Source organism: Leuresthes tenuis, unplaced genomic scaffold, assembly GCF_036924035.1.
Source record: "Leuresthes tenuis unplaced genomic scaffold, fLeuTen1.0.hap1 SCAF_9, whole genome shotgun sequence".
NCBI classification, from domain to species: domain Eukaryota; kingdom Metazoa; phylum Chordata; class Actinopteri; order Atheriniformes; family Atherinopsidae; genus Leuresthes; species Leuresthes tenuis.
The window spans coordinates 8,390,115-8,416,300 of record NW_027325363.1 but is presented as its reverse complement, the minus strand read 5'-3'; the positions used below and the strand labels follow the sequence as shown (position 1 = coordinate 8,416,300).

At 37.2% G+C, this 26,186-nt stretch overlaps 6 protein-coding genes across 7 annotated transcripts; 4 read left to right on the top strand and 2 right to left on the bottom strand.

Annotated features, from left to right (window-relative positions):
* Positions 1–247: 247 nt before the first annotated feature.
* On the bottom strand, positions 248–3,660 carry LOC140313693 (post-GPI attachment to proteins factor 2-like). Of its 2 annotated transcripts, XM_072391685.1 has the most exons (6): positions 3,380–3,660; positions 3,015–3,188; positions 2,560–2,809; positions 2,136–2,242; positions 1,928–2,036; positions 248–951 (listed from the first exon to the last, which is right to left on the bottom strand). In XM_072391685.1, exons 2-6 carry the CDS (start codon positions 3,180–3,182, stop codon positions 821–823), a joined length of 765 nt encoding a protein of 254 aa, XP_072247786.1. In that variant the 5' UTR covers positions 3,183–3,188; positions 3,380–3,660; the 3' UTR covers positions 248–820. The 2 variants fall into 2 exon arrangements, with proteins under 2 accessions (XP_072247786.1, XP_072247787.1); XM_072391686.1 differs by lacking the exon at positions 3,380–3,660 and having other exon boundaries at positions 3,015–3,296.
* Positions 3,661–4,167: 507 nt separating this feature from the next.
* On the top strand, positions 4,168–8,730 carry chrna10a (cholinergic receptor, nicotinic, alpha 10a). Its single transcript, XM_072391684.1, has 5 exons — positions 4,168–4,228; positions 6,093–6,238; positions 6,368–6,522; positions 7,308–7,840; positions 7,940–8,730. Exons 1-5 carry the CDS (start codon positions 4,168–4,170, stop codon positions 8,638–8,640), a joined length of 1,596 nt encoding a protein of 531 aa, XP_072247785.1. The 3' UTR covers positions 8,641–8,730.
* Positions 8,731–10,180: 1,450 nt separating this feature from the next.
* Positions 10,181–11,116, bottom strand: LOC140313691 (olfactory receptor 52N5-like). The gene has a single exon (XM_072391683.1). It carries the CDS (start codon positions 11,114–11,116, stop codon positions 10,181–10,183), a length of 936 nt encoding a protein of 311 aa, XP_072247784.1.
* A 4,608-nt stretch (positions 11,117–15,724) lies between these two features.
* On the top strand, positions 15,725–16,660 carry LOC140314732 (olfactory receptor 52J3-like). Its single transcript, XM_072393091.1, has one exon. It carries the CDS (start codon positions 15,725–15,727, stop codon positions 16,658–16,660), a length of 936 nt encoding a protein of 311 aa, XP_072249192.1.
* Positions 16,661–19,718: 3,058 nt separating this feature from the next.
* On the top strand, positions 19,719–20,657 carry LOC140314731 (olfactory receptor 52H1-like). Its single transcript, XM_072393090.1, has one exon. The coding sequence runs from the start codon at positions 19,719–19,721 to the stop codon at positions 20,655–20,657; it is 939 nt and encodes a 312-aa protein (XP_072249191.1).
* A 3,163-nt stretch (positions 20,658–23,820) lies between these two features.
* Positions 23,821–24,741, top strand: LOC140314730 (olfactory receptor 52K2-like). Its single transcript, XM_072393089.1, has one exon. The coding sequence runs from the start codon at positions 23,821–23,823 to the stop codon at positions 24,739–24,741; it is 921 nt and encodes a 306-aa protein (XP_072249190.1).
* Positions 24,742–26,186: the final 1,445 nt, after the last annotated feature.

The window sequence follows — 26,186 nt, the reverse complement described above, 5'->3', positions numbered from 1 at the left end:
TGACCCAGTTCAAAATGTGGTATCAAAATGTGTTTTTGGCTGGGTAAAGGGAGGAAAATTTTGATCAGATCTATTTGAATTACAATTCAATTACGATGAATTGGACAGAACTGGATTGTGTCTTTAAAGTCCCATTGCAATGTCACCAGTGAGTTGTATGTGATCAATGAAGACAACATTCATGATCATAGAGAGCATTAACATTTTACTAGATTTAAACTGCTAACAATGTAAAACTTTAGGGACATTTAATGTTCTGAAATATAAAAAATAAACACAAGCAAGACTGATAACATCTGCTCTCAACAACAGTCTGCATTTCATTACAGCTTTTGGTGATAAATGGTGTATAAACACAATGTCAGAAGCCATTGTTTTTGAGCCGGGACAGTATCTTGAAACAAAAGGCATTCTACGAAGTCATAACAATCTGTAACCACCTTATGTCTACAGTGCAAAATGAAAATTAAAAAAAAAAATACATGAAGAACTTTCACTTTATTTTGGCAAATACATAAGCTGTAGTATGACAAGACATTCACAGTGCAATGTACAAAAGTTGAAATTTCACATCACATAACACATCGTAGGTGAAGGCCTCTGTGAATGAGACAAAAACTGTACTTTCTGCTAGCACATATTTATCATTTGTCTGTTTGTACTTGATAGACGTTAACAATTTCCAAGCACTTGAGAGTTGTCATCATGGACATATGTGAAAAAGGCCTTCATCCAACTCTGCCTCTGGAGCTGTATCCTCGTTTGTTTTATCAGATGGTTTCATGGTTGTACATTTAGTACTTAGTCCTTGAGTTTCTAGTCAGAAATCTTTATCCTCAGAGGATGAAATGACCATAACCTCCCTGCTCTTAAAGTCCCATACGGCTGTCAGATGGAAGGCCATGTTGGAGAACACCACCAGATACTCAAACAGGGCAAAAAATGTATAACCTGTCAATGGAAGAAACATGGATATATGAAACACTCCCAGAACCTTTGTTTAATCTCAAAGGTAAAAAAACATCATCTCTAACAACTAAGGGGAACATAAACCTATCTTTAGTAACCTGTAGGTACAAACTATCGGACAAACTAAACTTTTAGGAGCTTATTTAGAGTTTTCTTGAAAAAAATTGTGAATTATTAAATTTAAAGGAAGGATTTATTTTAATGTCAAGTATGTTTATCATTTAAATGCTGAGTTAAATGCTTCCATTTGCCACTATAGTCTCCCCATTTTACTTCTTTATTTTCTTAACAAGCTATTTGACATGATATTTTATGTATCTTCATTATTATTTTTCATTGTATTTATCTATGGGTGCAGTCTGCATGGTGAAGAAGTTAGTCTCACCGTCTCACAACAATACGACTACAGGTTCAAATCTACCCTTATTTTTTTCCAGGTGCATCAGCTACCTTCAACAGTTAAAAAACATTTTAACCTTTTAGATTAATTGATGATTCTGAATTGGCTGATGGGGTGATTGTGCATGTTTTTCTTTTTGTTTGCTTCTTTCTATATTTTGTCCCTGTTAGCCTGGTAATGAACTGGGGACCGGGCGTACACTCGCCTCCCTTCTGATGATCTTGTACCATGTTCGAGACAAAGTGGGTATGAAAAATGGATTGATTGATGGGATAAAAGTGAATGTGTATGGTCTGTGAATTTAAGGGTATTTTTTGACCTTTTACAAGGTAATTTTTTTCACCAAAAGATAAAGGTACTTTCATCACCACAGATGCAGAACTGTTCAAAGGTACGGAAAGGATGTAGAAAAATGTACCAGTTTTCAAGCAGCTGCAAAACATATGTACCATCTCTGTACATTGATTTATTAGTGTTTGGGACTAATATGGCTGGCATTATTTGGTATTCCAGTTTACAGTTAAGAGGTTCTACGAGAAGGACAGATTTAATACTTACTTCCTGATTCACAGTACATGTTGTGCTTCCAGTAAAAGAATCCAGCAAATGCACAGAAGCAAACATTGAGAAGTAAGAAACGCACTTTCCAGTGATGGGATTTGGCATCCTTTAAGAAAGAAATAATATTACTGAAAATGTTTAAAATTACGCATGTAGAATAATAAATTCAGGTCTCTAGCATTTTGCTTAAATTATTATTTCTTACCTCAGGATTTAATGAATACTTCTTAATGGACTTCCACAGACGGCAGGTTATCAGCATGTAGATAAGGGAACTCACGATAAAGAGGACAAAACCTTCCTTATGCACAACTAAGGGACAAAATATAGATATATCTTAGAGAGAAAGGAACATTTGATCTGTAAAGGGTGGGTTTTGTGATGATTAACGACCAAATGAAAGTGCAGTTTGGATCAGTTCACCAACCAGTTTGTTATACTGAATCACCACAGTGTAACATGCCTTGGCATATAGGCAATAATAATTTTAAATGAGAAATTGGGTTGCATCTGCATTAAACATATCTTGTGCACTTTTCTGTGTAAATAAAAGCAGAAACACTTCTGAAGACTTTAGAGATGTAAAAAGAGGATTCACCAAAAGTGTAAAGACAATAAGAAATACTTACAGTATGTCTCATTAGATGACACATATGTTAGAAGCAAGAGGCCAAGGTTTTCAGACACAGAAAAGACAAAGCTCAAACAGCTGAGTGGACTCTCAGGGAACCTGGCGGCAAAGCGTGACTTGTAAAATCTGAAGTAGGTAAAGGCCACCAGGAGCCTCGGTGCTGAATGTAGTCCAATACAAAACCGCCATATGTGGCACTCAGGGCTTAGGCTTATTGAGGCACTAATAGATGGCAAGTAGTTCGGAACCTGAAACCACACAGTGAAGACATAGTTTTAGTTTCAAATAATTATATAACAATAGAGGCTAAATTCAATCAGAAACATAATGATGTGAGAACAAAAGAGGGAATGTACTATAAATTCCTCAGTAGGAACTAAGATCCTTTAAAGTAAAACACAATTTACGGATAGAAAAACATGGTTGGCTATGTAGGAAAACTACAGACATTACCTGGCAATGTGTACCGATAGCATCCTCAAAATGAAAAACAGCAGATATGAAGACACAAGTTATGAGTCCTAGCAGTGGCAGGCACACAGTACCCAGAACACAGGTGGTGAATGATATCCTGATGACCAGAGGCCTCTCATGCCCCAAAATATTTGAACCTTGGAGCATCTTTCCCTGCAAGTGAAAAATGTCCGATTTGAGAGCCTCTTCTTGACAAGCTTACAAGTTCACAAATTTAGAATTAAACAGGGAGAATGTCATTGGCGTCTAATTTCAGTCATTGATCTCCAGTCTTTCTGATAAATATGTATTTATTTGACAAATTTACACATGCACTAAACATGTGCGCACTGAAATCAACCTACCTCCACACAGTTTACGGTAATCCAAAAATCCAATAATCGACGCCAGCCACACGTATTGGCTGAACATTAACTACCCCACAACTGCATTCTTTTTATTATGGAGCTGAATATTCCAGATTCCATCAAGGCGGTGAAACAAACTAGGGCTCATACGGGTATTTTATATTCACCCGAAATTTTTAAACCCACGATGTTTTCACTTGAATGTTCCCGACATATGATGCTCGGCCTGCGGATGCAACATTCTTCCCTTTGATGAAGATAGTTGGAGGAAAAAGGGAGTGGGTGGAGAGAATCAGCACCCGGAAGAGAAGGTGAGGGAGTGTAGACGTTCAGCTTGCGTGGCCTGTCAAAATAATGCGCGCATCACATGAAAAATGGTGCGTGGAATATGTTTCAGTTACTGGTAAAATGTATCCTGGTGAAAAATACCGCAAAATCGCTTTGGATAGTAAATGTACGCTCTCCGTGGTGCTGAACAACAGCAAACAAATGATCGATGTATCTGCTCTTTTTTTCTATTCCTCGTTTATTGCATGTAGCCCACTGTTCTATGTGGTTCAAGACGAGGTAAACATGTGGTAGTTGTATCAGAACTTGCTCTGCCAATCCGCCGCCCCGCCTCTCTGGTTTGATTCATTCAGTGCACTTGGTAGACTTCTGCAGGAGAAGATATCGCACGCTTTACTGCTGGATTCAGCCTCCCGTTATATTCTTATTTCTATTGAATAAAACCGGTGTAGAGCCACTCAAATGGTCATTGGATCCAAATAATTTGCTTCAGCACAATGAAACCATGGAGAATCCAAACCTTATTTCGCTTATTGCTGTGCGTCACTGTCATGCCAAGTAAGTTTGCTTTAATTTATTTTTTCCTGAATCTACATACATTATTGATTTGATATCCGTGCTGGTGATCAGCTTTGTGTGCTGTTTGGTCATATAAAAAAGCAAACTACGTTTGAGGGAAAGCAGATAATCTGATCACCTCCCAAAAACATAGAAAACTGAAAATAAAATAAAAATATGACAACAATAAAAGTTTCTTCTTCAACTCCAGTTAATTCTCAGATTTTCTTCATGTCACTGTCTTAATGTCTAATAGATTGCACATATATCTCCAATGCAAGCTGTTACCCAGAATCTGCAAATTTGTGACAGTTGTTAAGGGATTGTGCATTCATCCTAATCCCGTATTTTCTGTCTCACTCAAAGGCTTTATTCCAACAGTGATGCTGCGTTAACATCTGGTCTGCCCACATCCATTGTTGAGGCCAGAGTAGGAATTATGCATGTGTTTCATTTTTAAAAGAAACTATTCATACATCTATAACTGATTATAAAAATTTCAAGATAAAAAAAACAACAGCTTATATCTGGTTTCTACAGCCCCGATAAAAGTATGGCTTAACCAGTCTTTCCTTTTGGAAAAGAAAAACAAAACAAAACACTGATATGACAAAATATTTAATAAAGAAAGTGTCCTAAATTTAGAATGTACTGTAGGGTTAATAACTGTCATCTACCCATATCCTTAACCTGACAACAACCCCATATCATCAATGATTGTGGAAATTTGCTTGTTTTCTTCAGTCAGTTGTCTTCATATGTTTCATTGCAGCAAACAAAAATTCTGACATCATCTCCTTGTCCAGTGCAGATTGGTGATTAATCAATAAATATCACTTTCATCCAGTCATCCACAGTCTGTGACTGCTTCTCTTTATTCCTCAGTAATCTTGTTTTCTCCTGTTTGGTTGTTAGTGATGGTTTAAGTTTGGCTTTTCTGTACATAAATTGCATTTCCCTTAACTGATTTCTCACAGGGAAATTACAAGTATTCTGCACACTTGATTTTCATTATTTCATTGTGCATTTTCTATTTCAAAGGCATATTACTCACAGCTTTGGTCACAACGTTCTGAATTGACTTCATGGATGAGTTTTATTGTTCTTTCCATTGTTTCCACGGATAGTTCTCTTGTTAGGGCATGTTTCCTACCAATCAGCCAGGTTCGACAACTCATTTGCATATTTACAGTAGTGCATGTATTTATTGTACAAATATAAATCACATTGCGATCCCATATAGTTTCTTCTACTTGATCTGAAAATATTTCATTATTTAATTTTCACAATATACTTTATTCATTCGTTTAATAAGATTGTGAGCTATATCTTTGTAATACTTGTGTTTGTGTGTTTTTCTTCTTCAAAATAAAATGATGAACATTGTTCCATAGCGCTTATTCAAAATATAATACCAGGCTTTGTATTATCCACATTTTAATTTACTTTAAATGTCTGAGCTCCTCTTTATACTCATTGCGTGCCCAGTTAAGCATTCAAATAGTACATATTACAGTCAACATACGCAGCCTCAGCAGAAAAGGTCACTGTTGGGACACAATGGTAGATTTGCCTGATCTCCTTTGAAAGCTTTATAGAAGGGTGATCTAGCCTGGCTTTCTCTTTGCCCCATCCCACCATCTGTCATGCTTTCACATTTTGTGTCACATGTTTTTTCCTCCCTTTCCACCTCAGCAGCATCCTTCACCCTGGCTCTGCCACTGTGCAGAACAGATACTTAACACATAATCTGAATGTCCCTTTGAGTAAATACCACTTTTTTAGATAAAACTTTAAAAGAGAAAATTCATGTTGCACACTTATTTAAAAAAAGTGCATTGTATTATTTTTCTCCTTTCCCTAGCCTGTCGAAGTGCTCACACAAAGTATGCTCAGAAGCTCCTGACTGATTTAATGACCAACTATACAAGTGCACTGAGGCCTGTGGAGGACACAAACACCATCCTGAACGTTACTCTGCAGGTTACTCTGTCACAAATCATCGACATGGTAAAACACCACAGTGAACGTCAGCTCAGTATTAATCTGTGCAGAAACAGTCACATTAATACTCCAACTGTTATGGCAGGTTTTGCTCCAGTGATGCCTTTATCTTTCATCATTTACAATTTCTTACAGGATGAGAGAAACCAAATTTTGACTGCATATTTATGGATACGGCAAGTTTGGTATGATGCTCACCTCAGATGGAATAAAGAAGATTACGATGGACTAGACACAATCCGTATACCTGGCAGTTATGTATGGAGACCTGATATAGTTCTATATAACAGGTAGGTCAGACTTTTGTTGGGCTAATTGTTTGATTGATGTCACAGGAGGCCTTTACTGGTCAGTTCCCCAAAGACATTATTCAGGGTGTCCACACATTTGTCTGCTTTTTATCACAGTAGTAAAAATGTGACAGTGCAGCTGATAACAACAGGACTAACATGTTTAAAGTGGCAGGGCTCGTGTGATTAAGAAAAGAGCAAAGAAGTCTCACCTAAGTAGATGTGTTACTACCTAAGGAAGTTTCTGATTATATTATTCATATTAAGTATTTTTTAAATCAGCAATGGAAAAAAAAAAGCACTTTTTTGACAGTTTATTCCTTGAATTCATGTGTTTGTCATATTGTCATATACATATAGGTTAGGATCACTTTTTACATACCTGAGATTGTAACTCTGTATCTTACGTATCTTATTTCTGGCCCTTATTTCTATCTTTTTTTGTACTTTTCAATGTTTGAAACCAAGTCAATGGTGACTTTATCATTAGACAAACCTTTCTTTATTGTCAAGCATTGCTCCCTTTTAAACTTGAATAAATGTGCAGAAGACAAGTGTTGGTGTATCCAGTCTGACTTTATACATCTCCTCTGAAGACTGTTATAAAATGCAGACACAAGACTGAGGAACAAGTACAACTTTCAAAAGTGTGTGGATTAACTTGTCGTGTTTATGCCTTTGAGTGCTGTTCAAGTTCCTGCCTCAGCTCAGTTTCTTCTGTTCAATGATTCTTTAATCCGTTTGCTCCGATTGACTTTTGCAGACAAGTTATCTTTGTTTTTCAGTGCAGACAATCATTTCACCGGTCCCATGGACACAAATGTGGTGATCCAACATAATGGCCAGATGATGTGGGATTCCCCTGCTATCACCAAGAGCTCCTGCAAAGTAGATGTGTCCTACTTCCCCTTTGATGTTCAGCAATGCAGGTTCACCTATGGCTCCTGGACCTATAACGGAAATCAGCTCGACATTCTGAATGCCATGGAGAGCGCTGACCTGGCTGACCTCGTGGAAAATGTGGAGTGGGAGGTCCTCGGTATGCCAGCTAAGAGGAGCATAATTCTGTATGGCTGCTGTGCTGACCCGTACCCAGATATAACCTACACCCTGAAGCTCAAGCGAAGAGCTTCCTTCTATGTTTTCAACCTGCTTATACCATGTGTGATGATCTCTTTTCTTGCTCCACTGGGCTTCTACCTGCCCGCGGATTCTGGAGAGAAGGTCTCTTTGGGTGTCACTGTGATGCTCGCACTCACTGTCTTTCAGTTGCTGGTTGCAGAGATCATGCCACCCTCTGAAAATGTACCACTTATTGGTGAGGTTAATCAAATGAGGTCAAATACTAACACTGCAGGTATGATAACAGTGCTGCAAATCAATATTGTGATTTTCTTGTCTTTTTTCATTTACATAGGAAAATATTACATTGCAACAATGACCATGATCACAGCCTCTACTGCTCTGACCATCTTCATCATGAACATTCATCACTGTGGTCCAGATGCAAAGCCTGTTCCCAAGTGGGCCAAAAAAGTAATTCTGCAGTACATGGCCAGGATGTGCTTTGTGTATGAGGTTGGTGAAAACTGCATGTCACCCCAGCCAGAGAAACAAGAACCTTCACTTGCAAAGAACACCACCTGTAACATGAATGGACAGGCAGGACCGTGCAGAGAGGATGGCATCTTCAAAATGGAAAGAGGACAGGAGACAGTGGGTTCCATCACCACAGGGGAGCAAGAAGAAATGGATCAGATAATGAGTCCATTAGACTCAGTTGGTAGGAACCCGACCAGTCATTACAGCACTTGGGAGAATGGCAACTTCATGAGCATGGAATGTGGGGATTCAGAAGCTTCAAGGAGATGCAGAAAGGGAGGAGTGAGCGATGGAGAGAGAAAAGATGGAGAGATTTCCTGCAACACACAAAGCAACGAGGGGCTGTTGCTGTATAACATCGAGTACATAGCCAACTGTTACAGAGATCAGAGAGCCACACAGAAAAGGACCGGGGAATGGAAGAAGGTGGCCAAAGTTTTAGACCGCTTCTTCATGTGGATATTCTTCATAATGGTGTTTTTCTTGAGCTTCCTCATCATGGACAAAGCCATCTAACTGAAGACCACCTCAGATGCCAGTCATAAAGACAGTGTTACAGTCTACACAAGTATTACCAAAAAACGTATATTAACATTCACATTTGCATACCTGTTAGAAATGGTTTGTTCTGAAATGTTATCATCTTGTTAATAAATAGAATTAGATGTTTGACTTTTGTTTCACAAGTTTGCAATGCCAAAACACTCAAGGAATGGCAAGTCTGTTGGCAAATTGATACGTTTTTCAAGTCATGGTATTGTCACAAGAGTTCTCTTATGTGTTTTTGTTTCAATGATTACAAAATACTGATTAGTTTCTGTTTCTGTTTTTTATTGAAGGATTCACCTAAGATGAAGATGAGACCAATATGCCAATATGAAGATGAGACAAATAATAATGATATCCTCAAACACTTTAACTGTTCAAAGATATACAGTTCTGAAATTATCAATTTTTTTCAGTGTTCAAAAGAAACAGTACAAAATTAAGGTGAGAAAACAATAAAAAAAACAAAACACAAAGACTGTTGTTCTTGTTTTGTTCTGCCGGTGCCTTCAGAGTGAGGCCTCACTTAGCTTAGCAAATCAAGTCACTTCTGCCAGGGATCATAAATGTTAGAACTGTGGATGAATTATTTATCTATTTAGAGCAACTTCCGCAAAAGGTGAGTCCACTGTTTTTTGTGTAAAATAGTTGAATTATATTTGTTTCTGGTGATCCATCCAGGATGTATGCTACTTCATACCTAATGGCAGCTGGGATAGGCTCCAGGACCCCTGCGACCTTGGATTGGATTTAGTGGGAGTTGAAAATGGAAGGGTGGATGACACTTTCTTTATGCCAATACAGGCAGATATGGTCTATAAGGCTCTAGTAAGTTTGGTGTATTTAAATTTATCTGATGCACACAAACATCTAGTTGTAGCTGTCTAAGAAAAAAACATTGAAATTGTCATAAACTGGAATAGGTATCATTAAGGTATTATCTAATTAAACGTGCCAATTTAAATTATGTGGCTTATAATAAACAAAGAAATGGGTCTGAAAATGTATTGAATGAAAATGTGGTGATGCCTTTAAGTTTATATATTTGGCAGTATATATTTGCTTTTATCCAAAGCAACTTACAGGTAGGGTAAGGGGGTCTTGCCTAAGGACCCTTCCAGAGGTAGTGCCTTTCATGCAGGGGATTTGAACCCTGGTCTCCCACATGGAAGGTGGCACTCATACCACTACACTATCCTGTGGGAAAAACTTTTTTCAAAAACCTGTCGAACTAACATAGAATAACCCATAAACACACTTGTATTAGAGTGAGATAAATAAGATGGCCAGACCTTTGTCGACAGAGCTTGATATTAAAGACAAACAGGTCATACATTCACTGATAATATTTTCATGCTTTGTGACGAAGATCCTCTGTGCTGAGTTTTCAAATACATTCTGCAGAAGCAATGGAATATGAACTTAAAACTCAATTGTAGCTTCAACTGAAATGGAGATCTGTGTGTAACATATAAAAGGCAAAGCTCCTGTGAACAGAAGAGAAAAGGAATTAAATTGCTCTCACTTTTCCCTGCAATATTTGAGTAATTTTATCGCGCAAGGATCTTGTTTGCATTCCATAAATAATTGGATTCAAATTGGCAGGAACGATGTGAAATAAGATATAAGCAATCTTCCTTAAATCTGGATATTTCGGAAAACGATGCAATATAATTGTTAAAAACCCTGACCAGAGCATGATGAGATAAAGAACAAGGTGGCTTGTACAGGTTTGCAGTGCTCTATTGTTCAGCTCTTTGCTTTTCCTCATCCAGCATATGAGAGCTATTCTGATATATGTAACCCCTATTCCTCCAATGGAACAAGTGAACAGCAGCACAGTGAAAAAGAGCCCATAAATGTTGTTGATGGACACATCGTCACACGAAAGCTTGAAAAGTGAAGCATTGTCACAATAAGCGTTTTGTATAACTGATTTACAACGGGACAGCCTCACTGTAAGGCCTATCAGCACAGACACAAGCACTAAGGACACCCCCCATGCAGATGCAGAAAGCCCAATCACAGTTCTGGTAGTCATAATTGAGCTGTATCTTAGAGGGTGACAAATCGCCACATATCTGTCAATCGCCATGATAATGAGAATCATGTGCGCTGCTGATCCAAATGTGTGGCTGTGAAAAGCCTGAGCCACACACTGGTTGTAAGTGATAAAACGTTCTGTTGAAATTATGTGAGTCATCAGCCGAGGCAGCAGGACTGTGTTACCGATCAGGTCATTGACAGACAAGTTACAAAAGAGAAAGTACATCGGCTGGTGCAAGCTCTTCTCAGTGATGATGAGCATGAGAACACCAATGTTAGAAAAGAGCAGAGACGAGTAAACAAAAAGAAGTAAGAAAAACAGAGGATATGTGAATTCTGGAGATATATCAAACCCTTGGACCTCTAGTATGTCAGGTAAAACTGTTGCATTTTCCTCCATTGTGTTTCATTTGGTGGAAAATCTGAGAGAGAAAAAAATTAAGAAGGTTTAATTGAATGACATGTACACTATTTTGACTAAATGCATCAGGTACATCAGGCTGTATATAATAAATGATGACTGAAAAATATATCAGAATAAAAATCAACATTAATCTTCTAGTATGTTTATTCGTGCAGCAACACTTCAAGTCTGGCACAAGTAAAGTATGCAGTGGTAAGACTAGTTCAATGTACTATACTATAGATACAGAGTGGTTTCAATACAATCAAGTGAAAATGCTATGTCCTAAATTATGCTGACCTTTTCTTTGAACATACAACAAATGCTTGACAAAACCTACAACCAGAAACTGCCACACTGCTGTATGTCATGTCAGTTATGATAAATACCTTTCTGGAGGAGGAGGGAATCCTAAGTCTGCAGATCTTGATTTCTTTTTTTTTCTCGGGGAGGAACTATATATCGCTCCAGTACCTTATGTAACAGGGGTTTGGCTTCCCATAGGGTCCCAAATGTATGGGCATGGAAATATTCAGTTTGATAGTAAATGATGATCTTGTCTATGTACAGTCTTGTGTGATGGCCCTTAGGTGCAAAACAGAACACTGGACAAAACACACACAACAAATCCAAAAGCACAAGATTTTTTTCAGAAAACACAACAACAAAACAAGTTTTAGGAAATGTTGGATTTCTCACCAATGATAAGCCAGTGCTAGAAACTGATGTTTTTCAGAAATGAGAAGGCAACTACTAGTAGTCTAGTAGTAGTAGTAGGTTGTGATACCGCTTGTACTCAATTGGTCATGAGCTAACCGAGGCTAGCAGCCCGCTGACCCTTCCCACAGTGGTTGTGCATTATTGGTTCAAAAAAAGATGTCATCTTTAAGCTGCTATTGGTCTCCTTTGATCATTTACACAGACCAAATGAAGGTGACTAAGTGCTGTATCGGTGTTGTCTTACAAAGAGCAATTGACGGAGCGAGTTCCGTTATACGAGTGTTCCCTAACACACACAGACAATTCTGGCTCTGTGACTACCTCAGTTACCACCTCAAAGGAGTACCATTGTTGCATAAAACCTGACCCCCATCTCCACCTCTGTATTTTCAGAGAACACCTATGTGCAAAAGAGGTGCTTCAGTCTTGACTCTGAGTAAAAAAAAAGGAAAGAAACTGACTTTTTTGTACCATACAGTGGACTGATGAACAAGATATGCTGCTCGTTGCCAGCCTGTGGAAATTCCCGGGAGACGCAGTATCTGGATCCAGTGGGCTGTTGGGTTAGATACACAAGCAGTTGCCTTCTCATTTCCCAGCACCAGCCAAGCAGTTACTCAGATTATCCCTCTCCCAGGGATGACCTAATGGGTCATTTGCTCATGCAGGCCAATGTATTTGAATGCAACCTCTAAAGGTCATCAGAGCAACTGCATGTGAAGGATGAAAATGGTGAAAAAAGCTGATAGGGTTAAAAGACTGCATTGGGATTGAGATGTGGCAGGTTTTGGTCAGGGTTCTCAGGTAATTGATGATTTAACAAACATTGTCAAGATAAACAAAATCTTTGGGGAAAATCTCCACATTTGATCTTACTTTATTCACGTTAAAAAGCTGCAAGCGTGAAATGGGAAACAGCTTTGGGGGAATTATCATTCAGAAGAATAAGGATGGCCGAGAGTCAAATGATGCACAACATTATGTGGCAGGCACATTGACCTATAGGCTTTTTGCAATCCCAGGAATATAAATGTTTTTGAGATTAGAATGATCTACTGTAAGGATACGTAAATAAACCTCACTGCGCTCTTTGGCCTTATGAAGCTACAAATGAAGATTATTTGAAAGTGTGTTCAACTATCTCACAGCTACAAGCCTCCTTGGTCATGAAATTACATGAAAATAAAAATTTGTATTGAAGTCTTTACAACAATGTAACAGTGTAACAGAGGATTCGTATATTTCAGTAAATTCACAGAACCTGAATGTGTTTGGATTCCATGTAAAGACCAAAAGAACCTGCAGGCCTGACAGATGCACTGATTTGAGAACAAAACTAAGAAAGTAATTAGCGGACCAAAACAATTATCACATCAGCTTAATGGTCCACCATGTCCATTTCTCAGGGGTGAGATCATTAGTCTAAAGACCTAATGTCCTAAATGTCCTTTTGTTTGAATGAAAAAGACTTTGTGTCCAGGGACTTCAGTGCTCTGTTTCAATTGGTGTTCTTCTGCTAGACCAAAGAAAAACACATAGTGGACTAAATAATATAGCGATTTTACACATGTCAGAATAATTTAATTCAGTAACTCAATAGAATTATAGTGGTGATATTAATACACTGTAAAAAGTTAAATGCAAAGACACTGTTAAGAAAGTTTAGCTGAAGAGGATCAATTGTTTTTTTACTTAATGACTCACTTTGTGATGAAAGTTTACTCAAACAGTTACAAGTTTTTACATCAGTTGCAACCTTACATGACAACCTGTCAACTGTGGATTCATATGCTGCCTCCCACGAGTGTTATTCAACAACATCCCTTATTACCAAATGCATCCATTATCGACCGGAGGTTTACAGATTCTCCAGGGATTAATTATAGCATGAAACTGTTAATAACAATCATGTAATCACATCTCAAAGGAGCTCATTAATACAAGCGTTTTGACAAAGAAATGAAAAAGCATCTAGCTGACGTAATTCATCCTTCTTGAAGTGTATTTTGTTGCAAAAGAGTTGTGCAGTATTTCAATATTTCAAAGCTTAATCTTAAATCTCATTTTCATAATTATGGTTGTAATGCTGTTTATTAATTCATGCTGATATAGATTTAATATGATAAAACTATTTTTTTAAAGTTTTTGACAACCCTTCACAACAAAAAACAGCAACCAACTCTGTCAGTGAATTATAAAATCCAAACTTAAAAAAAAACAACTTGATATATATTTGGAAATTCAGCCCAACATCAATTGACTGTCCCACATAAATATGTCAAATAACAGTTTAACAAATATCATGAGGAAGAGGAAAATGTGTTATTCTTATGTTGGTTTGACTGTCCAAAACATAGTTGTGTCATACTAAATGTGCAGAAATGATCAGATGGTAAAGTTTTTAATGTGTGCTGTTTTATTCAACTAAGCCTTCAGAAAACATGATCCAGTGTGCAACAATACATTTATTAATATGTAAGCTTAATCATCGTTTTTTTCCCCACTTCCCACAGTCCAACGCCACCATCCAGCTCCTACCTACACATAAACATTTTTAGAAATGTAAGTTTCACTTAATGTAAAACACAAGCATGGTGCAATTTGCAAAGGAAAACATAAGCATGTTGGAAACCTTGAATAAGTGGCAATTTCCAAGTCTTTCAGCCTTCATTGTGAGGCTGGTGCTTGTGAAGTGGACAAACATTACATATTCTGGAGAGAGACACTGAATCCTCACCTCGTTATTGAACTGGAGGTAACCTGCTTTGTGTTCTTTGAATGAACAGTGCTCATGAACAAATCATAAGGGCCTGCTGTCTTCAGCAGTACTGGTCAAGACTTCAAAATCTCAACCTCATGAGAACCTGCACATTTAGACGAACTAGGCTGTTCCTCTTTTTAAATCAAGATTGAGGATACATTTTCTTTTATAGGGCCCGTTACTAATCAACTGATTCATTCTGTTTGATTACAACTGCTTTTCAAAAAATCAGTCTCCCCTTAAAACCCACGTGGGTGCAACAAATGTGTTTTATTCTGTTTCATCAACTTCACTTTAAAAGCTTTCACCAGACCCTCCACTGGCTACCTGTTCAATACAGAATCACCTTTAAAAAACTCTTACAAGTCGAGAAAGCACTTAACGGTTTGGCCCCCCAGTACATCCCTGAGTTGCACACAGTGTACAACCCAACCAGGTCTCTCAGGTCAATAAAAGCAGGTCTTTTAGATGTCCCTAGAATATGACCGAAGTCTACGGTGCTTTCAGTTACTATGGCCCAGAACAAACAACTCTCTGACCTGAGATACATTACAACTGTGTCCACATTCAAAACTAAGCTCATATCATTCCTGTTCTCACAAGTCTATAGTTAATAACTGTGTGTGTACGTGTGTGTGTGTGAACCTGTATTTTATTTACCTGTGTAGTTTTGTTATGTGTGTGATTCTCTTTGTCAGTGTTAAGCACATCAGGTTTTACATGTAATTAAATGTGCTATATAAATAAAACCATGCCACTGTCACTGCAATGTGGTTTGATAGTGTGCTCAGTGTTAAGCCTTTAACTCCACTGCCAACAAGCAACACTCTGATGCCACACTTCTTGTAATTTACTTACATGGTAAATACAAATTTAGATAATTAAAAAAAATCTTAATCTTTGTACTTTCAGTCATCTTGTCATTGTTTGCTGTGGCAAAGCCATAATCCCAGAGGCAAAAAGTGACGAAAACAGGCGATGGAAATGTGATAAAGCAAGACGTGCAGGGCAGCTCTCCTCAGTCCAGGCAGCATTACTTTGAAAGTGGTGTGTGGTCTAAACTGTGATTGCTGCAGACTGTAACTATTTCTAGTGATGGATTATAACAATTATCTTAAATGAAAATGGAGAACAATTCATTTGAATTCAGTTCTGAGTTAACTTTGGACCCATTTACCATCCCACCTGGAGGAAAGTATCCCATATTTCTATTTGGCATTGTGATTTATTTGTTTGGAATGTCCTGCAACCTGACTCTGTTGACTTTGATCATTCTGAAGAGAAACCTTCACAAGCCCATGTATTTGATCCTGTTTAGTCTCCCCCTCAATGATCTAATAGGAATAACTGCAATGCTCCCAAAAATACTTTCAGATATTGTTACAGAGACACATAAAGTTTACTATCCTCTGTGTGTTTTACAAGCATTCCTGCTCCACATGTATGGTGGTGGAATTTTGTTTATTCTTGCAGCAATGTCCTTTGATCGTTATGTTGCAATCTGCATGCCGTTGCGTTACAACTCTGTCATGACCCCAAGAACAATTATTTATATTGTTTCTCTAGTTTGGGGTCTTGACTTTGTCTTGATTTTGTCATTATTCTCTTTACAAATGAGACTCCCCAGGTGCAGATCTCTAATTATGAATGTGTTCTGTGATAATCCGTCTCTCCTGAAGCTCACATGTGGAAACACGGCAATCAATAATATAATAGGACTGTTCAACACGGCTGTCATGCAAGCTTTAAGTGTGTCCATTCAGGTATTTTCCTATGTCAAAATTCTGATCACATGTGTGAGTTTGAGGAATTCTGAAGTCAAGACAAAGGCTGTCAACACATGTGTTGCGCAGTTACTTATTCTAGTTATTTTTGAGGTTGTGGGAACTTTCACAATTTTATCTTATAGGCTCACAAATATCTCGTCTGACTTGCAAAAGATAATGGGCATGCTAATATTTCTTATACCTCCACTTCTTAATCCAATTGTGTACGGGTTGTATACAAGTGAAATACGAAACAATCTCTTGAGCATCTTTAAAAACAGATTATCCTTTTGAATTTATAATGGGATAGTGGCATTGAAATCTGTATTTTGTTCACAAATATCTGCAGCACTCTCATGCAGTCTGTAAAGAACATCCAACTTGCTTGGAATCACAACAATAACATAAACTAAAATCAGGTTAACATTTCACTGTGTGTCCCATTTTTTCCCTCTTGTGTAACAATTCTGTTTTGTAACCTATCACAGTAGTTTACACAATTTTGACTGAGCACAACTTGATGTAAAATGATCAAATAAAATGGGTTACAGAAATGAAGAGTGAGTCAGTTGTCAACTTTTCAAATTACATAAAATACTTAGTCTTACATAGTCTGTGCATTTCATATTAATAATTACAATCAATTTTCTGGACTATTGGATATTTTCATTTTGATTTATTGAGTTTTCACTTGTTGTACAGTCCACTGTGTTGTTCCAGTACAATGATTCATACATAGTCACTGTACTCCACATAGTTTAACGTGTAATACTTTCAATCATACTCAAGTTCAGTTCTTCAAACTAACTAAAACTTGTTTTTGCTCTCATTTAAACTGATTAGAATATAACTTTCTATGAAAAAGAGAAATCTTTGTATCTACATGAAAAAGTAGAATATAAACAAGAAGTTCCAGGACACATTGCAAACTGGTTCATCTTGTGGTAAATAGTAAATCAAGTGATGTGCAAGACTTATATTGAAATTTGTATCTACAGTGTATTCCAGTAATTTGTGTGTGTGTATGTATAAGTATTAGACTAGATGAACAGATCACAGAAAATAATTTTATTGTCAGCAAAAGGCCAGATATAGCCAGATGAAGGAGCTCCTGCCTGTTTGTCCACTGTTGTCAGAAGTCCCCTTTAGTTAAGATGCTCTTGTTGCCAATTGCAATTGTAATAAGTAAGTAAATAGATAAATAAGTAAGCAAATTAATAAATAAATTAATAGATTAATAAATAAATTGACACAGCTATGAACAGAATGACCTGCTTGCTACCAGTCAGTTATCCTCACATGAGGTTATATACATACAGCAGGAATAAGGACACAATAGGGACCTCTTTTTTCTTGAAAAAGGGAAACTTAAACTGAAGGTAAACACAAGGATATTATGCTTGTGTTTATTTGTACCGTCCACTGTACGAGCAGCTCTTTGCTGGCTGCTAATGTAAAAGTTGAGCTGTTGGGAAGAAAGTGAATGAACACTTTATCAAACAAGCTTTGTTTCTGCATGTCCTAGATACTTTGATTTGCCACTAGTTAACTGTATTTCTGTCCACAGTTTCAAAGAATGTATGATTTTACTTTTATATAACAATAATGCTTGCTGACAGAAATGGCTAATTGACTTAATATGTCTATTTCATTACATTTATCCATCTGGACATGATTAAACAAAGTTAACTTTGTGTTTAATCTTTTACAAATGTATCTCTGCAAATTAAACATAAATGCACAACCCACAGGAAACATTGGTGTGTGTATCTCTGAGTGAAGCACATCATCTTCTGGGCTCTGCATTTTTGTGTTTTGCTATAATTGAGCATGTGCTTTACACACTTGGTTTGAAATCATGTATGGATTATGCAGCACTATTTTAACAGTGGCCCTGACTGCACTGGTAGTTGCAAATATTCATGCTCTGTTTTGTAAGATGTCTTTCAGGTTCTAAAACCTCTGCCATGCATGTTTAAGTTCTCTTGGGTTACTCTGGCTTCCTCCCAACATCAAAAGACAAGCATTTTAGGTTAATTGGTGATTCTAAATTGTCTGTCAGAGTGAGTGTCTATGGTTGCTTGTCTCATTTGTCTCTGTGTTTGTCCCTGTGATGGACTGGTGACCCATTCACTGTGTACCTCTCCTCTTGCCCAATGGCAGTTGGGATAGGCTCCAGCGACCTTGAATTGAATTAAGCAGGTATAGAAAATGGATGGATGGATAACAAGTTATAAACTTTTTATCTTACCAAGTGGAACAATTGTGCCATGCGTCTCACCCTTACACATACAATTCCAACTCTTCACTCACTAATCTAGTAAAGTACCACAGTACCAGTTATCTAAATGTGTTGCACAAACTTCCTACATACGGAGGATGAAAATATCCCTTGCCCAAGGCCAATGTTTGAGTCCCTTTTCCCAAATCCAAGGTTTGAGTCCACTCTGAGTCTTAGCTAACATATCCTATTTTTGAATAAAGGCCACAACAGCACAACAAATCTTAAGGGGGAAAACAAAAAAAACATCACTGCGGCTGCCTAGCATATCCTGCATTACAAAAACTATAGGGTGACCTGGATGTTGCTTTATTGGAATAACCTGGAAAAGCAAAAACATGCCAAATCTTTGCAAAAGTAATGCCCCAGAGGAAGCTATCAGACCAGTCTGATACAACTTCTCGCGGACTCAGTGACAGGGGAAGCAGTTGAGCGAAGCAACATGGAAGTTGCTCGTATGAGAAAAATTGACAATTAAACAATGGTCTGATGCAACAGTGGCATGTTATAAAACGATATACACTGTGGTGTTTCCTGAACTGCTTTGACATTTTTGAGGTTTTAGTTGTTCTAGATGATGATATTTTTTTACCGTTCTTTGTAGATGTTGGCTTGACTCCCCCGTGAGAGCTCTCTGACCGCTGCCTACTAACTTATCATAAGGTACTTAAGGTACTAACTTATCACAAGTACATCACTTTAAAAAAAAACAAGTTATGCCTTCACGCCTCACTTGTGTAGGATACAGAGTAATAAAAACAAAGTAATTGTTGAACAAATATTGTGAAAAAAAAAAAAAAATTATTTCATGGTCTGTTGCGAGATCGGGCTGTCTCATGGGTCATCTTTGTCTTATATAAAGACACAATCTTTTCACACAACACAGTCCGGCTGAGAATGAGGAAGCAGGTAAGAACCCAGAGGTGCATTTGAATTAATGCTGAGCAGTTCATTTCATTTGAAATTCCTTGCTGATAAAACATTTCTTTCAGATGGAGATTCAACATCAGATGACAAGATCTTTCTGGTAATTTTTTTCATTAAGGAAGGTGACAGAATAAGTCTGTAGTTATGGCTGCAAATTCATCTGTAAGGAATTTATTAATGCTGGAAACTACGGGCATACATTTTACACACATCTATCCAGCATTTGTATTTGGAACACTTTTCTATTTAATCATTGTCTTTTGCAATTTGTTGGTTCTAACAACTATTGCTGTGAGTAAAAAGCTTCACAAGCCTATGTTCATCCTGTTGTTCAACCTGCCTATTAGTGACATTGTGGGAGCGACAGCTTTTTTCCCTCACCTTGTTTTCAGCATTGTGACACAGAACAGAATGGTTTCCCCTGCTGCGTGTATTACTCAGGCTTTCCTCATTCACTTCTATGGTACAGCAAACTTGCTGGTGTTGAGTGCAATGGCATATGACAGATATGTTGCTATTTGTTGTCCTCTGAAGTATAATACCATAATGAGTCCACAAAATTTAATAAAAATCATTATTCTAATATGGTTAATTAATTTCTCAGTGATGTTGACATTGTTTATGCTTATTGCACGTTTCAAATTTTGCAGAACAAATATCGTGGATTTGTATTGTAACAATCCTTCATTAATGAAACTAGTCTGTGAGGACATCAGAGGGAACAACTATTACGGGTTAGCCAGCATGATTGTGGTTATGGGAGGTCCACTGTTAGTAATAGTGTACACATATGCGCAGATCTTGCGCACATGTGTAATGGCGAATCATACAGATGGCAGGAAAAAAGCCCTTCAGACCTGTGGCACACATTTAGTTGTTTTTCTAGTCTTACAAATCAATACTACCTTCACACTTCTCTCTCATCGCATTGAGAATGCGTCCCCCCTTCTGAGAAGGGCTTTCGGAGTATCTGTTTTAATTTTTCCTCCATTCTTGGACCCAATCATATATGGACTTAAAACCAGAGAACTAAAGCAAAGCATAATAACGTTCCTCAAAAGAAATGTGGTTTCAACAAAGTAGCCACCTTTTCTGTGTTAACTGTAGATTTGGGTTTTACTTTTTGTTTGACCTCCTTTTTCAATGGCAGGTCCTTGAAGCGTACAAAATTTGTCACCCCGAGTGGGGACAGACTGATGATTATTTCTACCAAAGCTGTTTTCAGACATGAACTCCAGATAATAACCACAGGCTCAGCCTCAATGATATGTCTATTAGTTGCCACAATTGTACTACACAGTGGATGATAAATGAGTCACAACAGGATGCAGATAGGTCATACTGTTTTGGTTACAGCAAAAGGGACTGTGTTTAGCAGGTGTAACTGACTGCATGTATTCAGACACTTGAGTTACTGAAGGAAGAGGGGAAAGCACTCAGCGGCCACCAGTGGGTCAGAGATGGTGGTTTGTTTATTCAAACTGTTTGTTCAAGTTTTTGAAATTAAGCTCCTCATTTTTTTAATCAAGCTGAGTTGAAAAAGAGTACAGGAATATGTGCAGTGAACTGTATCTAAAAGGATACTCAAATATTCTTCTCCGTTTTCATGATTTTGTTTTTTCATCTAAATCAGTGAAGCAGCATGTTTGTGACACAGCAATGACTTTAACATTTCTAATCGTTGTGTGATCAATGGACTACAAATATGGTCATATAATATGAAATGTTTGTTTTGATGTTTTGCAGTTTGAGCTCCTGTGATTTACTTGATGTAATAAATGTATAAAAGCGTGTTTTAAAGAGTTTGTCGTGTTTATTATAATTCTGATTTGTATAAAATCACTGGGAAAGTTTTGACAATGCTGAAAAAAAGAACACATTTCATCATTAAAACATTTTTGAAAGAAACTTTTAGACAGTAATTTGATTTAATTTTAGCTTCTCATTCTCTTTTTTTAAAATAATTGAATGAGATTAAATATAAGATTTGCAGATTCTTTAAAATGTTCTAATGTTTGAATCAATTTAGCTATGACATTATTACTAAGAAACTATTTTTCAAACATTGTGAACAGAATACTAGCAACAAAAACACATATGAGGACAACAACAATGATAATAATTATAATGATAATAAGTGTTATTATTAGCATTAGCATTACAGATATTGTTTCTGTCAACGATGACGTCTGCTCTGTGCCGGAGTATTAAATACTTCTTCTGGTAATCTTAAAGCAACACTAGAGATGTTTGTGAACCTGAAAACCATGTGCGTTTTACTCATGTAGAAGTACATTTCCAGACTTGAAACTACCCTGTCGTGCCTGAGGGTTGAGATACAGCAGTTCATGACTCCAGTTTCCAGCCCTGCACCACATTGTTTTGCTTTACAGTTGCTTGACATTTTTGATGGAGTCTTTGTGGCCTCTTCAACATGACAACAAATTAATGTGTAGGTCTATTCAAGCCCAGGGCTTACATGAAGTTATGTGACTCCTACACACATGATCCATGGTATGAGCTTTTTAGCACTACGGCAGTCAAGCCAGCAGGCCCTAAACTACAGACTCATGTTAGTTGTAGCAATAGTTAGCTGAGTACTATTACAATCTGTTCTGAGCTTTAGTCAGAAATCCTAAATGCCAAATGGACCAATAAAACCTTACTTTTGAACATGCTGGGATTCTAGAGCTCGTAACTTAACAGTCAGGAGGCACGTTGGTAAATGGACTTGTACTTATATAGCGCTTTTCTAGTCTAACTGACCACTCAAAGCCGCATTCACCCCACTCACACACATTCATACAGCACGTCTTAAGATACTTAACTACGTGCTTTTTCTAATCATTCACACACATTCATACCCCGATGGACATCGGGGTGCAAGAGAAAATTGGAAAAGCTTTTCACAATCACGTGTTTATTAACATCTCAACATGGTGTTTTCCTAACCCTAATCAAGTACTTTTAATGCTGAACAAAGTAGTTAAGAAACAGTGAAAGGAAGTCAAGCAAAAGACTGGAAGTCAAAATAAAGGGAAAAAAATCATGCTGAGAAAAAGTCAAGAGCAAAGTTGTTTTATATGTCATGCGATCGTGTTGATTGTTTTTGTGGTGTGGATAAATGTAACTGCTATTTGTTCTTGAGTGGCACTGAGCTGAAATAATTAAATTTTTTGTCCTCAATCAAATTTACAAGTGTCGCCATTTTGTCCAAATATGATCATTTCTGGCTTCAACTCAAGTCTTCAGAAAACACAGACTCTAACCTTTGGTCATACAACACAAAAACATTAAACCAATGGGGGGACTTTAATGTTCTTTAAGCTTTTTCTCTTCTGTGAATTAATTGAGATCAAAATCTATTTTGCAACATTCTTTTTAACTTTAGCAGAAAAGTTGCAGTGATTTTAGTTTGCAACCACTTTATGGTCTAAAAATATATATTGAATATTTGAGCTCTTGTTAACAAAACTACGTAGAAACTCAGGTTGTTGTGTTTGACTTCGAAGATGAAAGGTTCAATACAAAAAAACACAACAACCTTACAAATCTTGAAAATAAAAAGTGCAGATTTCTTACAACCAACGTGGCACTTTTTTACCTGCAGAAAATATTTTACTTTTATTATTTTATTATTAAGAATTTTCTGTTAGTTTGTACTTGGTAATGTTAAAGTCTGACTAATGCAGTCACTCGTTCATTATCATCTGTTGCTCCTAAGGCAACTGCCTCCTTCTTGTGAGGTAGTGCTCAATGATCTAAAGATAAACTTTATGATAACCGAGAGCACTCTTGGGAGCCCCATGCTGTTTGGGAAAAATCACCTCTATAAAGCTGCTAATCCCTCTGAACATCTTACTAGTTTGTCATTGCCTGTATCACCACAACTGCTCAATTATTAACCACCACATGAATCATATTCTGCTGGGTGAATGTACTGTTTTTTGTCTTCTTTCTCTGTATATTGATTTTTTTCTCCTGCAGTTTAATTCCAAAACTTTTAACTTATCTACAATATGTTAAACATGATTTTGAGTTAAATGTGTGTGGACTCAAAGAGTATGGATGTTTGAGCCATTGATTGGTAAGTGTCATCCTTCACTGTGATTAATGTCATTTTTCTCCTCTTGTCATGCATTTCTTGTCTCATGTCCTCTCATGTGATTGCATATTCTATGTTGTGTATGTAGAAGTTATGGTGCTTTGAATGATTTTTCATTCATAAAAGCAGGAAAAGCGTAAAATGGACAAGCTGTACAACACATCATCTAGTTTAGAATTCAGTGGCTTTAATCTGTCTTTTGAAAGTACCATCCCTACATTTCTTTTTGCAACTCTCAGCTACATGATCATACTTTTCTGCAACCTTACTCTAATTGTCACCATCGTACTGAACAAATCTCTGCATCAGCCAATACATCTCTTTCTGGTGAACCTTCCTATCTGTGACCTGATAGGTTCATCAGCCCTCTTTCCACGGCTTATAAAAGAAATCCTGACAGACAGCAGGATGATTCAGCACTCAGCCTGTGTTGCTCAAGCTTTTTTTATTCACATCTATGCAGCAGGTAGTGTGTTCATCCTGGCTGCCATGGCATACGATAGATACATTGCCATATGTCACCCTTTGAAATACATCACTATTATGACTAATGCTAATATAATGAAAATAATAACTCTTGTATGGTCATCTTGTCTCATTCTTATGGGTGTGCTTTTTATTTTGCTGTTGCGTTTTCACCACTGTCGATCTAAATTAACACACATCTACTGTGATAATCCAAGTTTGTTGAGTTTGGTTTGCGAGGACACAACCGTTAATAACATTTATGGCCTTCTTGTAAGTGCAGTTTCACAAGTGGTTGCTAATGGAATTATTTTATACACATACCTCAAGATCCTAAATGCATGCTTCAGGTCTAAACGTTCAGACACCAAAGCCAAAGCTCTGCAGACATGTGCAACACATTTAATTGTTTTTTTGTTGTTGGAGTGTTTAGGGCTTTTCACCATCATATCTTACAGACTACAGAACATTTCACGACATATAAGAAGACTTATGGGTGTGTCTACATTGATTTTCCCCCCAACATTAAATCCAATCATCTATGGCCTGAAAACAAAAGAAATTCGAGAACGAATCCGGTACTTTTTTAAGTTATGAATTGCTTCTCTCTTAATTTGCTGTTTCTTAACTTAACCTTATGCTGGAAGCTGAAACATTTTACAATCTATTTGCTTCTCTTTCCATTCATACTATCCTATCCATTTACTTTAAACATTATATACTGTTATTGGCCTCATCCCTGATCAAGTAAAAATAAATTTCTTAGACTTTATGCTCATTAATCCTTTGAACCTTTTTAGTTTTTAGGTGATACCTATGATTACACATATATAAAACATAACTTTAAAAGTGATTAACATCTGAGTAATTATTGTACAATGTAATGGCAGATAGTGAGAATATTTTGTGAATGTCACTTAATATTGTTGTGCACGAAAAGCAATTACAAATAATCCATGTACTATGTCATGTTTTCTCAAACAGTCGCTGCACCCAGTAAAACATTTTTCAAATAAATCAACAGTGTTCGTAAGTATGTCAGGACTTGAGCTCTGTTTCTTTTACATCATAAATGGGATATTTCCTCTGTACAGCCAGTGTGTGCTAATTTTATCACAGCTGTTTTTGACAGAGAGTATACAGATTCAGGCATATTTTAATTGTAATCTAAATTTAGCAGTGACAGCACTATCACAGTGTCACAGTGCAGCTAGCTGTAGCATTGTTTGTTCTTTGTCTTACTCCTCTTTTGTTTATGGGATGCTAAAGAAGTCAAACTGCCAAGGTCATGATGCTCATGTGTCATAATGAAATGCTTTCCAATACTTATCAGATTGGATGTTTGCAGGGTATAGGCATTTGATATAAGTGGTATCAGTAAGTAATGTGGTATAAGTAAGAGGAAAAAAGAAGACAAACGATCAGACTGTAATGGAAAAAAATAAGTTTGTGAACCTGAAAACCATGTGCGTCTTGCTCATGTAGAAGTACATTTCCAGACTTGAAACTACCCTGTCGTGCCTGAGGGTTGAGATACAGCAGTTCATGACTCCAGTTTCCAGCCCTGCACCACATTGTTTTGCTTTACAGTTGCTTGACATTTTTGATGGAGTCTTTGTGGCCTCTTCAACATGACAACAAATTAATGTGTAGGTCTATTCAAGCCCAGGGCTTACATGAAGTTATGTGACTCCTACACACATGATCCATGGTATGAGCTTTTTAGCACTACGGCAGTCAAGCCAGCAGGCCCTAAACTACAGACTCATGTTAGTTGTAGCAATAGTTAGCTGAGTACTATTACAATCTGTTCTGAGCTTTAGTCAGAAATCCTAAATGCCAAATGGACCCATAAAACCTTACTTTTGAACATGCTGGGATTCTAGAGCTCGTAACTTAACAGTCAGGAGGCACGTTGCCATGATGCAAGAGAAAATTGGCAAAGCTTTTCACAATCACGTGTTTATTAACATCTCAACATGGTGTTTTCCTAACCCTAATCAAGTACTTTTAATGCCGAACAAAGTAGTTAAGAAACAGTG

Excerpts from the sequence above, each read along its gene's own strand:
- LOC140314732 (XM_072393091.1), top strand. The coding sequence starts at position 15,725 with ATGGAGAACAATTCATTTGAATTCAGTTCTGAGTTAACTTTGGACCCA.
- LOC140313691 (XM_072391683.1), bottom strand. The coding sequence starts at position 11,116 with ATGGAGGAAAATGCAACAGTTTTACCTGACATACTAGAGGTCCAAGGG.
- LOC140313693 (XM_072391685.1), bottom strand. The coding sequence starts at position 3,182 with ATGCTCCAAGGTTCAAATATTTTGGGGCATGAGAGGCCTCTGGTCATC. Across the intron at positions 2,243-2,559 it reads GTCATCTAATGAGACATACT|TTGTGCATAAGGAAGGTTTT; the intron begins GTAAGTATTTCT and ends TTTGTCCCTTAG. Across the intron at positions 952-1,927 it reads CATGTACTGTGAATCAGGAA|GTTATACATTTTTTGCCCTG; the intron begins GTAAGTATTAAA and ends TTCCATTGACAG.
- LOC140314730 (XM_072393089.1), top strand. The coding sequence starts at position 23,821 with ATGGACAAGCTGTACAACACATCATCTAGTTTAGAATTCAGTGGCTTT.
- LOC140314731 (XM_072393090.1), top strand. The coding sequence starts at position 19,719 with ATGGCTGCAAATTCATCTGTAAGGAATTTATTAATGCTGGAAACTACG.
- chrna10a (XM_072391684.1), top strand. The coding sequence starts at position 4,168 with ATGAAACCATGGAGAATCCAAACCTTATTTCGCTTATTGCTGTGCGTC. Across the intron at positions 6,239-6,367 it reads TGTCACAAATCATCGACATG|GATGAGAGAAACCAAATTTT; the intron begins GTAAAACACCAC and ends AATTTCTTACAG. Across the intron at positions 6,523-7,307 it reads GATATAGTTCTATATAACAG|TGCAGACAATCATTTCACCG; the intron begins GTAGGTCAGACT and ends TTTGTTTTTCAG.